The sequence below is a fragment of the Carcharodon carcharias genome, chromosome 15 (genome assembly GCF_017639515.1).
Source record: "Carcharodon carcharias isolate sCarCar2 chromosome 15, sCarCar2.pri, whole genome shotgun sequence".
NCBI lineage: Eukaryota > Metazoa > Chordata > Chondrichthyes > Lamniformes > Lamnidae > Carcharodon > Carcharodon carcharias.
In genome coordinates this window covers 46380350-46396098 of record NC_054481.1, presented here as the reverse complement: position 1 = coordinate 46396098, position 15749 = coordinate 46380350, and the positions used below count along the sequence as shown (strand labels likewise).

Below are 15749 nucleotides of genomic sequence, written 5' to 3'. Positions count from 1 at the left end.
TCAATCTTTTCCTCCCTAAGGAGAACAGCCACAGCTACTTCAATCTATCCATGTAACTGAAATCCCTCATCCGCAGAGTAATTCTCGTAAATCTTTCCTGTACCGTCTCCAATGCCGTCAGACTCCCCCATGAAGTGCAGTGCCCAAAATTGGACACAGTTCCAGTTGAGACTAAATCAGTATTACATGAAGGTTCATAACCTCCTTGCTTTTGTCTTCTATGGGCAGAATTTTGCCCTTGATGGGCAGGCAGGCCCCACCGCCATTTTAAGTGGGCGAGCCAATTAAGGCCCACCCAGCGGGCTGCCCGATGAGAAGTGCTATGCGCTTCCTGTGCGGTGGGGGAGGGTTTCCCTAACTGTCAAAGTGCTCTTTCACGCATGCGCGCGAAAGAATGCACATCTCCCTGAGACTAAGTGTTGTCTCAAGGAGATTGGTGAAAGGTTTATAAAGTTCAAAATTAGAAAAATAAAAAAATTATTTACATGTTCCCCTCGTGACAACGTCACACGAGATGGGACATGTTAATAAAAAGCACAGAAACTTTATTAACCTTTTTAAAAACAGACATGAAACCTCATCCCGCCAGTGGAAGAGGTTTCATGTTTTATCAGAAACCCGCTGGGGCTCCTGGCCTGCCTGCCAGCCTTAAGGTTGGACGGGCAGGGCCTTTAATTGGGTTAACTACCCTGTCAATGGCCTCAATTGGCCATTGACAGGTTGGCGGGCAGACAGCTGATTTCGCTGGCCACCCACCTCCCTGAATATTTAAATAGGGCGGGATGACATCATGGTGAACCCCCGATGTCATCCCGCGTCGTTTTCGCGCTAGCGAGCGGCTGCCCCCACTCGCCGACGGAAAAATTCTGGCCTATGCCTCTATTTATAAAGCCCAGGATCCTATATGCCTTTTTTTTTTACCACTTTCTCAAGTTACCCTGCTATCTTCAATGATTTGTGCACATATACCCCTGGTCCCACTGCTCCTGAACCCCCTTTAGAATTGCAGCCTTCATTTTATATTACCTCACCTCATTATTCCTACCAAAATGTATCACTTCACACTTCACTGTATTAAATTTCAACTACCACATGTCCACCCATTCCACTAGTCTGCCTATGTCTCCTTGAAGTCTGTTTTATCACTGCCACCCTCTTAAGTTCACAGTACTTACAGATTTTGTCATCTGCAAATTTTGCAATTGTACCCTGCATGCCCAAACCTAATTAATACTATAAATCAAGAAAAGCAGTCGTCCTACTATTGACCCCTGGGGAGCCCTACTAATACTTTCCTCCAGTCTGATAAACAACTATTATTCATTATTCTGTTCCTGTTACTTCGTATCTATGCTGCCACTGTTCCTTTTATTGCATGGGCTTGGACTTTGCTGACAAGCTTTATCAAGTGCCCTTTGGAAGTCAATGAATACCACATCAACTGCATTATCCCCATCAACCCTCTCCGTTACCTCATCAGAAAACACAATCAAGTTAGTTAAACATGATTTACCTTTAACAAATTTGGGCTTGTTTGTCTTAAGTAATCCATCTTAATCCACCTCATTTCTGCTTCAAATGAAATTGAAAACCACTCTTTTTTTTACTTCTCTGTTTCCCAAATTGCTTCAGGATTTGCTATTTAACCAAAAATAATATGAAATCAAAGTATTACTTAAAATTCCAAACAGAAAGTATGATTAAATCATTTTTGTGCACCTGAGACCAATCATCCCCTGACTTCTAATCACACTTCGCCTGAAACCTGGCCCTGGTCTTGACATGTGCAAGCCATGGTAGATTGACTAGCACGTGATTATTACTTTTCTCCATTTTTTTTAGTGAGCTGCCTCACCCACCCAGAAATCTGCAGGCAAATTTAAACTCTTCAAGCAGCCGAGCAGTGGATTTATCATGGACACGGCCCTTTGATGGAAACAGCCCCATCCTGCACTATATTGTGGAGCTGTCTGAAAACAGTGAGTGCTGTTTACAGTGCTGTGTTTAGCAGTGTTATCAACTGTGCTAACAATGTTTTATAAAATGACACAGACAAGCTGGTTTTTTGATGAGCATCTTCCATGAAAGGGATATCAATTTAGCAATGAATGTGTGGAATTTCTTGCTGACAGAAGCCTTATTTAATGTTAGTTAAATAATTCTGATGAATTTGAATTCCATTGTAATAGGCTAGCTGAGAGGGGACATTAAAACATTGAATTACCCTACTTGGCAGTGGCTTCTCTGATAACTAGAAATTCACAGTATTGTATAGTGAAAGAAATTTTCCATACATTTCTTTTCTCCTTTAATATTTATTGACTAAGTGCAGCATTTTCTCTCAAGCTTTTTGAACCCTTTTGTTTTCGTTATGACTACATGTGAAAGAGCTATTTCTTTCCTCTGGAAAATGGGGAAAAATTAGGGCAGAGAGCACCTCTGGAAATTGGGGAAAGGTTAGGGCAGAGAGCGCCTCTTGTTATCTCAGTGTTCAGCCAGCTCATTAACAGTGGCAATTTTAGTTTTATCTAAAATCATGAATTTAAAAGATGTCAAAGTTTGTGATAATTTGGTTTAATTTTTAGCATGGTTGTCGCATATAAGACTTTGTAGTGCTGACATCATTGCAACATGTTGTTAAAAAAGTTAAACAAGCCTAAAAATGGAATATTACATTTCCTTCCATTCAGCAATGCATGTCTGTACAACTATAACATCTCCTTATCTTCCTCCTCCATCCTGAATATTTTACTGTATTGCTTTATAAAGAATTTATGGCCTTTACACTTCTTTTGTTCCTTTAGAAGATGGTTTGTATCTGTTTCTTATAACCTGTCCTTTGTATCAAATGGTGCGTACTGTTTAAATTTCTTACTTTAAAATGCACATTCATTTCTTCCCCCATAGGCCTTTTTCATATTTGCCCTGATAAATGTAAAAAAGATCAGATTCAAATAAATTTCAAATTATTAATAGGTTTCTGTGTAAGCTGTTGTACAGTAATGATATTTTCTTCAGCTGCTGGACTATCTTATTTCAAAGTTTACAAGGGTTTGCTTTTAATTCTCACAGGTAATAAGTTGTACCAGGCTGCCGTAATTTAAAAAGAAATGAATTTCTGGTCACTCTTCACTTTAGGGCCATTGTTGTCCTGTTAAAGAGGCAGTCATATTTTAGCTGTTGTCTGTAAACAGATTTGCAATTGTGTCTGTCTGTAAAATAAAACACGGACCAGAATTTTAAGCTACCTCACCAGCGGGTTTTTAGGTAGGGGAGCATATAATTGAAGGGATGGGATTTCATCCGGGTTCCTGCCCACCCTGATCACACAGTAATTTTACGCTGGGGTCGGCAAGGCCTTGGACGGGAAGGTCGACCTTGCTCTAATTGAGGACCATAAGTGACCAATTATTGGCCACTTAAGGGCCATTTCCCGCCAAGCCTAATATTTTCTATGGGGGGAGCCTGAAAAAGAACAAAGTTGCACCTTGGGCGGGAAGCTGGGGTGTCTCCAGCAGAAGCACCCTTCTGAAGTTGGGCATGCCCCCCCTCCTCCCCCTCCCTGCCGGCCTCTCCCCTGAGACCCCAATCACTGCCTTCACCACCCCTCCCCCCCACCTCCAGACCTTCCCTACCCTCCCTGTCCTGAGACCCCTTGAACTTACCTGGGCCACTGGTGCCCGGACTTGGGCTTCTCCGTCCTCCTGCATTTCTTCTTCTGTCCATTGTGGTGTTATTACTGCAGGGACTGGAAAGCTACAGGCTAATCTGATTGGCTGGCAACTCTCTAAGGTGGTGCTTCCCCCTGATGAGAGGGGGACGTCCCACCTGAAGCTCCTTAACTTATTCGAACGCGAAATGGCTGTGGTCACTCGGAATCCCTGCCAACTCTTCAGATGGTGGGAAGCGAGACACTGCCTTCCAAAAAAGTCAGGCCATGAGAATAGCTTGCATTCCAGCAAATTCTACATTGACTGTAGGGCAGCTAAACAACAGTTTTATGAACAGTTTCTTTTATCGTGTTCCTGAACTACTCAGAAATTCCAAGCTAGGCAAGAGATTTCAGAAGCACAATTTTTGTTTCTTGGAGCTGCTGGCGATTGTTTGTCTCGGCGCTCTGAAAAAATAATGATGGAAAGTCCTGATGACCTCAGTAGAAGAACTGATCGAGTCATTATCTATGACAAAAGAAGCTGAGTTATATGAGGGTATTAATCTGGTATTCACTATTTTTTTCCTCTTCATTCATGGGATGTGGGCATTGCTGGCTAGGCCAGCATTTATTGCCCATCCTTAATTGCCCTTGAGAATGTGATGGTGAGTTGCCTTCTTGAACCGCTGCAGTCCATGTGGTGCACTGTGCTGTAAGAGAGAGAGTTCCAGGATTTTTACCTAGCGATAGTGAAAGAACAGTGATATATTTCCAAGTCAGGATGGTGAGTGGCTTGGAGGGAAAATTCCGGATGGAGGTGTTCCCATGAGTCTACTGCCCTTGTCCTTCTAGGTGGTTGTGGGTTTGGAAGGTGCTGTCTAAGGAGGCTTGATAAGGTCCTGCAGTACATCTTGTAGATGGTGCCACTGCTGCCATGGTGATGGAAGGAGTGAATGGCATGGTATCCACAAACAATAAAGTGGGCTGCTTTGTCCTGGATGGTGTCAAGCTTCTTGAGTGTTGTTGGAGCTGCACTCATCCAGGTAAGTGGAGAATGTTCCATCTGTAAGGAACATATCTTTTTGTTTCTGTTGGACTGTTGTAAAGAATATATCTTTTTATTTTCTGTTGGACTGTGGATTAGAATTACAATGGCTGCAGGTTGAAAGATATGTCCACTGGAACCGGATGAGAGAGAGAGATACAATGTCGCAGTCCTGGAACAGCGTGTGCCATGAAAGACAGGATGGTCCCAGACCAAGGGAGCTGCATAACAACAGCATTTTAATTGGCTCCTGACCAGGTGACCAAGGTTTTGTGTGAAGAGCAGGATAGCAGAAAGCTCCTGGTCTGCAAAGAGAAGACATCTAAAATCCCTCATCCTCATACCTCTATAATCTGCTGTCTCTCTGAGGAAACCCCTGTAAAAAGGAAAAGGGAAAACCACTGTTAGTGACATTGAAAAGTAAGTTCTCAATCAGTAAACTAAATACTGAAAGTGCTGGGAAATCACCTCATGACATTAACAAGAATTGAAAGGAATTTGGAAGACATCGATCAAAATCAACCAATCAAATCCTGTACTCTGGATTGGTGCCATTGAACTGTTTTATCCCACCCTTAAAATCTATTTTTTGTGTGTCTTATGTGCCTTGTATGTGTGTGTGTTGGGATTTAAGAAGGGGGTAGAGTTTAAGTTATAGGCCAGAATATTTCCCTCATCGGGTGGGCTCAGTGGGAGCGGGCAGGAGCAGTCAGGAAGCCGACCGCTGCCCGTGATCGGCTCCGCACCGTGAATTTACGTGGAACGGCCAGTTAAGGCCCGCCCATTGTAAGATGCGACTGCGGAATGCCCACTGGGTCCAATAGTGACCCAGAGGCTGATTCAAAAGTAGCTGTGGCAGCCATTCGAAGGCTACCAGTGAAGCACTTGGACCTCGTGATGGAGATTGTAGCTGGCGAACACGGCAGGAGGGAGGGCAGGTCAGTGGGGCAGTCAGCCCTGTGTTTCTCTGATGAATGTCTCGCTGCCCTCCTGGAGGAGGTGGCAGCACGGAGAGAGATGCTTGTCCCCAGGGACGGGAGGGGTAGGCCCCCCCCACCTCACTAAAAATGCCTGGGAGGAGGTGGCATCCAGGGTCAGCTGCCATAATGTGGTGAGGCGCACTTGGGTGCAGTGCTGTCAGCGCTTCAATGATCTCCTGCGACCGTGAACGGTGAGTACTGTGTTGGCATGGGTCACTTAGCACAGCAGTTAGGAGCTGTCCACCTCCCCCCGGACTTCAGAGGTCTTAAGAGTATGAGTGACAAATGTCAATGAGGCAGCATATGGGCAAGGGGGTGTGAGCCCTGGCTGCTTGGAATGAGTATCTTGCAGCTCCAGGGTCATGAATCGGCTGAGCCCTGCAAGGTATTCCTCAGGTGGGGTTGGCCAGGCTGCAATGGCAATGCAGGAATAGGGTGGACTAATCAATGCTCATCTGTCCTTTTAGGAGAATACATCCCATAACAATGCCGAGAGGTTGCGGACTGGCTGTGGAGCGCCCTACCTACTCATCCTCACTCGATATGAGCTAGAAAGGCACCATGCGCTTAGGTCAACTGGCCTCGGCGAGGTTAGGGTGCCACAGGGAGGTAATAGTACAGTGCATTGAGGTCAGAATGCCTGTAATTGCAACCATTCCACTGTAGTCTCTATATTGATATGAGCCTCGAACATGGAACCCCGTTGATAATGGAAAGACGAGGGCACCCTGATCTGGGTGCCAGGCATGCACAGTAACAGTGTAATGACTTCCACTAATGATATATCTTTGTTCTTCCTTTCAGGCTCACCGGTAGCCCATCGAGGTGAGGAGCACGAAGGCCCACCACTGACCCCAGAGGACAGCAACCATCACAACGCACCTGCGTCACACCCTCTCAGCCAAGCAGGCAGCAGTGCAGATACCAGCTACTCAGTGGGCATTAGACCGGTGGCTAGTATCTCGGTGTACATTGGTGAGGGCACTTCACACTCAGGCGGAGGCAAAGAGTGCCCAGGGCGCCAGCAGTTGGAAGCCTGCTGCGGACCAGGAACATGCTCAGTTGGAGGCTGATGATGTGCCTCTGGAGCCACGCCCTGAGGCAGCAGATGCCGGAAGTTCAGGAGGGTGTGTGGGAGGATCTGGTGGAGATACATGAGGGAATGCGTACCATGATCTCCCTTGTGGAGGAGTCCCTGCGGAACGTGAATAATGCAATGACCCTCATGGCCGAGCACATTGCCTCCTCCATGGAGAGAGTGATGGCTCTCATGGAAAGGCTCCTCCAGGAGCTGAATCACTTGCGCTCGGACCTGCAAGCCCTCACACCGGCAATGACCTCAGGTGGTCACTGCCAGTGTGGGAGATGGATTGGGCACACAGTATCCCAACTAGATGTCCGTCCATCAGTGGTGAGCAGGGAGGTCCAAAGTGACCTCACTTTGGCGCACGAGCTGCCTGTCGCTGTGCGGGCGCCCCTCAGGGTGCTCCAGTTGATGGCAGCAGCTCCTCTGCCCCTCTGCCAGTGACCGTGGCATCCAATGAGGCTGCAGCGACTGAGGAGATGCCAGCCATGCCACTGGCCGCTCCCTCCCAGATGCAGCCAGCACAGGCTCCATTGACCAGAGGACGCCTGCCGAGGTCATCAAGACCAACAGGACAGCAGAGTGAGCAGGCTGCCTCCAATTCCAGTGCCAGTGAGGGGTGAGCACCTAGACATAGAGCCACAAGCAAAAACTTAAAGCACAACACGGGCTTATCACTGGTGATATTTTTTTCCCCTACTTTTACGTTAAATATTAATTGGTGTGATGGATAGCACCTATCAATTTCATTTGTATTATGTATGCCAGAAATGTGTTTCTGTACAACAAACCCCTGTGTGCTTCATTTGTTCTGCAGGTGCCGGGTAACCCATGATGTTATGAGTGACTTGTTTGTCATTGAACTTTATTGAAATGGCACATGGTGCATGTTGTTCACCAAGCAAATATTCCTGTCAGGTATTGAGTATGGAGCCTGCAGCCCTGGCATGTGGTGGTGGTTCTTATTTGGTAGGCTAGCTGAAGGAGCGTTGGATCAAATCGTCCTTGGTGTCCCTGCCTCCCTGGAGCTTGTCCAGGTCATCCTCTATACCCCCGCTGTTCTCCTTTCCGTGCTCGTCCTCGGACTCACTACTGGACTCATCATCTGTTGCCAGAGCAGCTGTGCTAACATCATCTTCCTCTACTGCGTCCCCCTTTCCAGTGCCAGATTGTGGTGAGCACAGCATACAACTACTTTCAATGACACATGATCTGGGGGGTATTGGAGTGCGCCCCCTGAACAGTCCAGGCATTGGAAGCGCATTTTGAGAAGAGCTATGGCTCTCCCTACCACTGTCCTTTTGGAGGCGTGGCTCCTATTGCACCACTGCTCAGCCTCTGTTCTTGGATGGCGGAGAGGTGTCATGAGCCACCTTTTAAGAGAATAGCCCTTGTCACCAGCAGCCAACCACCCAGCCGGGTTGGAACACTGAAGAGCCTCAGCACCTGGGAGTGTCTCTGGATATAAGCGCCATGGAAGCTGCCAGGGTACCTCGCACAGACTTGCAGAATCTGCATCCTGTGGTCACACACTATCTGCACGTTCATGGAGTGGAATCTTTTCCTGTTGATGAAGGCACCTGGCTCACCCACTGATGCCTTAATGGCCACATGTGTGCAGTCAATTGCACCCTGAATGCGGGTGAGCCCAGCAATTGCTGCAAAGCCTCTGGCTTGCTCTGCGTGGCTGGCCTCATCCGTGCGGTAGTGAATGAAAATCAATGCACGCCTGAACAGAGCGCCTGTCACAAGCTTGACACAACTGGACAGCTGATTGGGAGACTCCACAAAGATCACCCACCGACCCCTGGAAAGAGCCGGGGGCATAGAAGTTGAGGACCATTGTGACCTTCAGCGCCATTGGCATGGGGTGTCCATCTACACAGTTGGAGGTGATCCCAGGGCCGCATCTGACAGTTGGAGGTCACCCTCTCCCTTGAGAAGTGGTGCCTCATTCGCCATTGCACCTCAGACATGTTGAGGTAATGGCATCACCGCCTGTAAACCCTGGCAGCAGGAAAGTGGTGTCTTCTGCGGCCCCTTCTGCCTTGGTCTTCCTGTTGGCCCTGCGCGCCTTGTGCCTGCACCTCTTCTCCCACAGGTCACTTTCCTGGAGGCTGAATAGGGACACCTGGCCTTCTCCCCCTTCTCGCCCTCTCTTCCTCAGAGGAGGAGGTGCCTCCAGCGGAGACCCCAATCCCAGGTTAAGAGAAGACCATCTGATACCTGGAAGGCCAAGTGGTATGACTCCTCTGGAGTCCTGAACTAAAGCTTTGTATTTCTGTCAAAGCAGTTCTGAAGCAAAATTAAGATGTCCTGTTCACACAAGCAAGCAGCAGCAACTTCTAAGCTAAAGTACAAACAACTCGCATTAGTGAGCCCACTCACCCCTCTTATCCCGCCCATGGATGAGGTTTTTGAAAATGTGGCCTACCCAGTTGCCCGTTCCGCCCATGCTGTGTCCTGAAAATCGCACGGGCTATGTAAACTCCTAGAAACTTGGTGTCTCAAGGGCCTTAACTGGCCTGTTAATTAATGGTGGGCGTGCCGCCGTCTTCATTGCACACGCGCCTACCAAAATATCGCAAGGGTGCGTGATGATGCTGGGACACACGCCTCCCATTAATATTACGCTCGGGCATGTTCATGCTGAACATAAAATCCTGCCCACAGTTTTAGAAGTTGGCAGCTCAAATTTCTTTCTTTCACCACTAGTTAAAGACAATTTGTTCAATAAACAGTTATTTACTTATTAATTTTACAAACCTGGTGCTCGTATTTTGTTAACCTAAATTAAACAGTTAGGTAGAATTGGGGAAATCTGGTGGTTTGGTCAAAGTTTTCACATTTGTTGCGGCTCGGGAACAGTGGGGCTTGATTTAAAGTGCACTATCCCCAGTGAGTTGACACATCACACTCTTGACTTGTGCCTTGTAGATGGTGGACAGGCTTTGGGGAGTCAAGCGGTGGGTTACTCGCTGGAAGGTTCCTCACCTTTGACCTGCTTTTGTAGCCACAGTATTTATATGGCTACTCCAGCTCAGCTTCTGGTCAATGGTAACCCCCAGGGTATTGATAGGGTTTCAGTGATAGTAACGCCTTTGAACATCATGGGGTGATGGTTAGATTCCTTCTTGTTGGAGATGGTCATTGCTTGACACTTGATTGGTACGAATGTTACTTGCCACTTGTCAGCCCAAGCCTGGATATTGCCCAGGTCTTGCTGCATTTGGACATGGACTGCTTCAGTATCTGAGGAGTAGCGAATGGTGCTGAACATTGTGCAATCATCAGCGCACATCCCCACTTCAGACCTTATGATGGAAGGAAGGTCATTGATGAAGCAGCTGAAGGTGGTTAGGCCCAGGACACTACCCTGAGAAACTCATGCAGTGATGTCCTGGAACTAAGATGATTGACTTCCAACAACCGCAACCATCTTCCTTTTTGCTAGATATCAGAGTTTTCCCCTGATTCCCCTGATGCCACACTTGATCAAATGCTGCCTTGATGTCAAGGGCAGCCACTCTCACCCCATATATTATACCATATATCATATCACATATATATATATTTCCATAGTACACTTTAATTCAACTCACATTGAATTTTGAGGGGCAATTCCACCCACTTCTGGATTTAACAATCTTCTAAGTGACCACAATGATGCCATTCCTTTCACTTTAAACAATGTCCACCTGAAAACCATATTGATATTTTTGCATTGTTTCTTTTAAGGCGTTCTAGTGAGAATTTCTTTTAAAACTCTTAAACAAAACATTTTTTCTCATCAAAATTGATCAGATTTTATCTTTCAGAAAATTATCTAATATTAAACCACAATTCTGTTGCTAGAACTGCACCAGTTCTTCAAATTTAAGCTTCGTGCTTATCTGTTCTACACAGCAGTGGATTTTACTTACCTTCTGCCACTTCTCGTGCTGGTTTAGTCACTATATATACATTGACTTCAAATTACTTCAAATTACATATTATAGCTCTCTTGACCATAGATGGTGTGATACTGTTTACAGGCTTTTCTCTCCCGTTCTGGCCAGGAGTATGCTTAACTCTTACCATAACACAAATACAGCTACAGATGGTTATATTAATTACATTATTATTATCTCCCTTATTTTCAGTAAAAAAAATGTATTTGATGTCCCGATGATTTGAATTTAGGTGTACTTATTTTTTTTTACAATTTAGACAACTGGAACAAATTAAAATTTATTCTCATCCCTTTCATGGGCAAGTGGGGATTGTCTTAATTTTTTTCTATGAAAAGCATATAGGAGTCACTAAGTTAATGAGGCAACAATTTAAAACATGCTGCTTAATCATTGTGTGGATCTATCTGCAACATTGCCTTTCTTCTCAATAATACAGTAATTTCATATTTCTGGTTTTCTTTGTTATTTACACTGTTCAAATAGTAAAACTGTACAGGGACAGAGCCCATGGTGAAGGACACCATGTAGGCTGAAGAGCAAAGGAGGAGTCATAGCACATTAGTTAGTAGTGTTTAGGGTAAAGCCAATCTTATATTTTGAAAAACTAATTGTGAGGAAGAAAAGATTGGGAGATAACTAATTTTGGGTTTTGAGATCTTTGGAAGGAATGGGGAGAATTTTATGTTCCCTGCTAGTGGGTTTGTATGCAGTGGAAGGGGGTTGGGGGGTGCGGCTGTCAAATTCCTTGGATGGCCTTTCCACCTGGCTCCTGCCCACCTGGACCTCTCCGCAATTTTATGCTGGGATGAACAAGACCTAGGCAGCCTGCCCGCCCTTGCCCCAGTTGGAGCCCTTTGGTGGCCAATTATTGACCACTTAAGAGCTGTTTCCTGCCCAGCCTCAATTTTCAGGCTGGTGGGAGGAATTCAGGGGTGGGGGCGTGGGTGGGGGGAAGTCAAAAAGTAACCCTGTTCGGGCCTCGGGTGGGAAAGGTGGGAGGGTCGCCTCCATCAGCAACTTCCTTTTAAAATCAGCTGCACCCACTCTCTGAACGTACTGGCACCTGCAGGTCTAATCAAATTAGCTGACAGCTCTCTGAGGCAGGACTTCACCCCAAGTGAGGGGCGAAGTTTTGCCACCAGCCAGTGGACCCTTGTTGGAGCAGTAGGTGGCTGCAGGACAGGCAGTATCAGTGGGGATGTGTTCTCTGCTGACCCCTTGAATGATAAGAAGGGAAACCCTGCCATCCTAAAAATCCTGACCAGTGAACTGGGACAGAAAACTGCGACAAAGTAGGATCATTGGGAAGAGGTTTAAGATGTACATGGATTAATTTTGTTAAGGACAGGAGAGAAAGAGAAACTACACTTCTTTATCCTCTCTCCATCTGTCCATAAGCAGGGGTGTTTTGGAATTATTTTTGAAGTAGGCTATAGTGTGTTCCCCCAGTTCCTTAAGTTTGTGTGATCCAGTTTAACAATCACTCGCAGCAAACTCACATTGTGATTAACTCAAAGGTTAGCTTATTCACATTCAAACCTGGTGGGGGCAGTGGGAGGCAGTGTTTGCAACCACACATACACACACACACACACACACACACACACACACACACACACACACACAAGAACCGAAAAGAAGAATATTTGCAACTATGGCCAACAACAATAAAAGAACCACAGGAATGAATTAGTTCATGTGATTTTCAAAGTCGACGTCCAGAAGGCATTCCTTCCTGTTGGATTTCAGTCCTGATGAGATTCTGGTTGGAGACAACAACACGAGTTACTTCGAGGAGTTGAGAGATGGTAAACAGCTGTTTGCTCAGCCAGGCTGTTGGAGTCCTTTCCAGTTGGTGTTAAATCAGCAATCTGAGGGCTTCTCAGTTCTGAAAGGACAATAGAGATTTCAAAATGGTCACTCGAGTCAAGTGACTTTCTTTCTCTGCAATGATGTCAAAAGGGATGTGTCTCTATTACCAAGAACTGGATTTTGTTTTCATGACTGATAATGTCCCACCCATTAGCTTTTGAAAGAGTTATCGTCCATTTTGAGATTCTTGTGTCGGCCATTGTCTAGGCAGGGGTCTCTGACCCCACTACAGAGGTAGCTTATCAAGATGCAAATGATGTCCATTATCCCTCAATGGTCCTCTTTTGAAATGGACCTGGACGGTCCCAGGTGTCAGATGGGCCTGTTAACAACTCTGCAGGCGTAATGAGTTTCGATTTGCAAGTTCCCTGGTTTTGTGATTGTAATGGGTGTGAGATTCCACAATGATGAGAGAAGATTCTTTTAGTCTTATAACTCCTGTTGGTAGCTTCCAGAACAAAGGACCAATTCTGTGGTCATGTAACTTGTAGCAGCCATCCTTTTGGTTCAGCAGAAAGTCCATTTTAAAAATAACAAAAAACCAAATTTTGGATTTCTTTTCATGTCTTTCTGACAATTTGCTTGTATTTATGATTTCTAATTCTATGCTTAGCTTTAGGGTTCACTCAGTGTAATCTTTGAGCTGTCATGTAACATTAGGTAGCAACCCAAATCTTCCGATTGGCCTGTAACAGTGTGCTAACTGCATCTATGGATGCAATATTCTGGAATTTGAGTGACAGCTGGGGCACTACGGTGCATTCACGAGACTGAGAGGTTCATGGATAGTATGTTTCAGGACATGGTCACCCTGCAGCTTAAGGAAGTGCAAGCAGAGAGTGAATGGGTGGCTGCCCAACAGAAGAAAGGGACCAGGCAGGTAGTGAGGGAATCCCCCGCATGCATCCCACTCGCAAACTGTTTTTTAGCCTTGGAATACGGTGAGAGTGATGGTTCCTCTGTGGAGACCAACCAGAGCCAAGGCCATGGCACTGTGGGTGATCCAGCTGCTCAGGGCGGGGAGGAAGAAGTGTGGAAGGGCAATAGTGGTAGGGTATTCGTGAGTGAGGGGAGTAGACAGGCTCTCTTGTGGCAGACAAGTGGTATGTTGTCTCCCGGGTGCCAGGGTCAAGGATGTCATGGAATGGCTGCAGGGCATTCTGAAGGGGGAGTGTGAACTGTTAGAGCTCGTGGTTCATGTTGGGACTAATGACATAGGAAGAAAGAGAAATGAGGTCTGCAAGCAGACTTTAGTGAATTAGGTAGGAAATTGGGATTACTCCCAGTGCCACGCAATTGTGGGTGTAGGAACAGAAGGATAGAGCAGATGGATGTAAGGCTGGAGAGATGATGCAGAAGGGAGGGCATTGGGACCATTTCTGGGGGAAGTGGAACCTGTACAAGTTGGATGGGTTACATTTGAACAAGAACGGGACCAACATCCTTGCGGGGAGGTTTGTTAATGCTGTTGGGTCTGATTTAAACTAAGTTGGCAGGGGGATGGGATCCTGAAAAGTAGTTCAGAGGGGAGAGAAGCTGAGAGGGAATTAGAAGTTAAAACACTAGTAAGTGAGCCTGGAAGGCAGAGGAAACATAGGCTAGATAAAAAAGAAGTGAGTTTAGCAAGGCTAAATAGAATATATTTTAATGCAAGGAGCCTGAGGAGTAAGACAGATGAGCTGAGGGCACAGATAAGCATGTGAGTGTATGATATTGTAGCTATGACTGAGACTTGGCTAAAAGAAGGGCAGGATTGGCAGCTCAGCATTCCTGGTTATAGGGTATAGGGCGAGATAGAAGAGGAGGGGTGTCTCAATATTGGTCAAGAAATCAATTATAGCAGTGAATACGAATGATATCTTGAAAGGATCATCAAATGAGGCCGTATGGGTAGAAGTAAAAAATACAAAAGGGGCAAACACGCTATCGGATGTGTACTTTAGGCCCCCAAACAGCCAGGGAGAGATGGAGGATCAAATATGTAATCAAATTTCAGAAAAGTGTAAGAATAATGGGGCAGTAATAGTAGGGGATTTTAACTACCTGAATATTAAGGTAACCAAGAGTGTTGATGAGGGTAATGCGTTGGATGTGGTCTACATGCTTTTGGCAAGGCTTTTGGTAGGAAGCAGTGGGTGATGGTAGAGGGATGTTTCTGTGACTGGAAGTATGTTTCCAGTGGGGTTCAGCAGAGCTTGGTGCTGGGGCCCTTGCTGTTTGTGGTGTATATAAATGATTGGGGGTATAATCAAGAAGTTTGTGGATGACACAAAAATTGGTAAGGTGGTAAATAGTGAGGAGGATAGCCATAAACTACAGGAGAATATCAATGGACTGGTCAGGTGGGCAGAGCAGTGGCAAATGGAATTCAACCCAGAAAAGTGTGAGGTAATGCACTTGGGGTGGGCTAACAAGGTAAGGGCCCTGGAAAGTATTGAAGATCAGAGGGACCTTGGTGTGTATATCCACAGATCCCTCAAGGTAGCGGGCCGGGTAGATAAGGTGGTTAAGAAGGCAACTTGTCCTTATTAGCTGAGGCATAGAATACAAGAGCAGGGAGGTTATGCTGGAATTGTATAAAATGCTGGTTAGGCCACAACTGCACGCAGAGTTCTGGTCAAGACATTATAAGAAGGATGTGATTGCATTGGAGAGGGTGCAGAGGAGATTTACAGCATGCTGCCTGAGCTGGAGGGTCTGAGCTATGAGGAAAGATTGGATAGGCTGGGGTTGTTTCCTTGGAGCAGCAAAGGTTGAGGGGGGACCTGATAGAGGTGTATAAGATTGAGGGGCATAGATGGGTTGGATAGGAAGGCACTTTTTTGATTAGTGGAGGATCAATAACCAGAGGGCATAGGTTTAAGGTAAGAGGTAGAAGGCTAAGAGGGGAATTGAAAATTTTTTTCACCCAGATGGTGGTGGAAGCCTGGAACTCAGTGCCTGAAAGGGTGGTTGAGTCAGAAGCTCTCGTGACATTTAAGAAGCATTTAGATATTCACTTGTGTTGTCATAGCCTCCAAGGCAATGGGCCAAGTGCTGGAAAATGGGTTTAGTGTAGTCGGATCTTTGTTGACCAGCGTGGACATAATGGGCTGAATGGCCTCCTCCTGTGTTGTAAACGTCTCTGAATATAACCATGAGGATATTGGATATTACAGACTGT

General features: G+C 46.0%; 1 protein-coding gene across 1 annotated transcript in view; it reads left to right on the top strand.

The window, feature by feature from the left end:
• Positions 1-15749, top strand: part of sdk1a (sidekick cell adhesion molecule 1a) — a 954785-nt gene that overhangs the window by 676578 nt on the left and 262458 nt on the right. The window contains exon 14 of the mRNA XM_041207300.1: positions 1843-1979. Within this exon, the coding sequence (XP_041063234.1) occupies positions 1843-1979 (137 nt within the window). The remainder of the gene's footprint in view (positions 1-1842; positions 1980-15749) is intronic.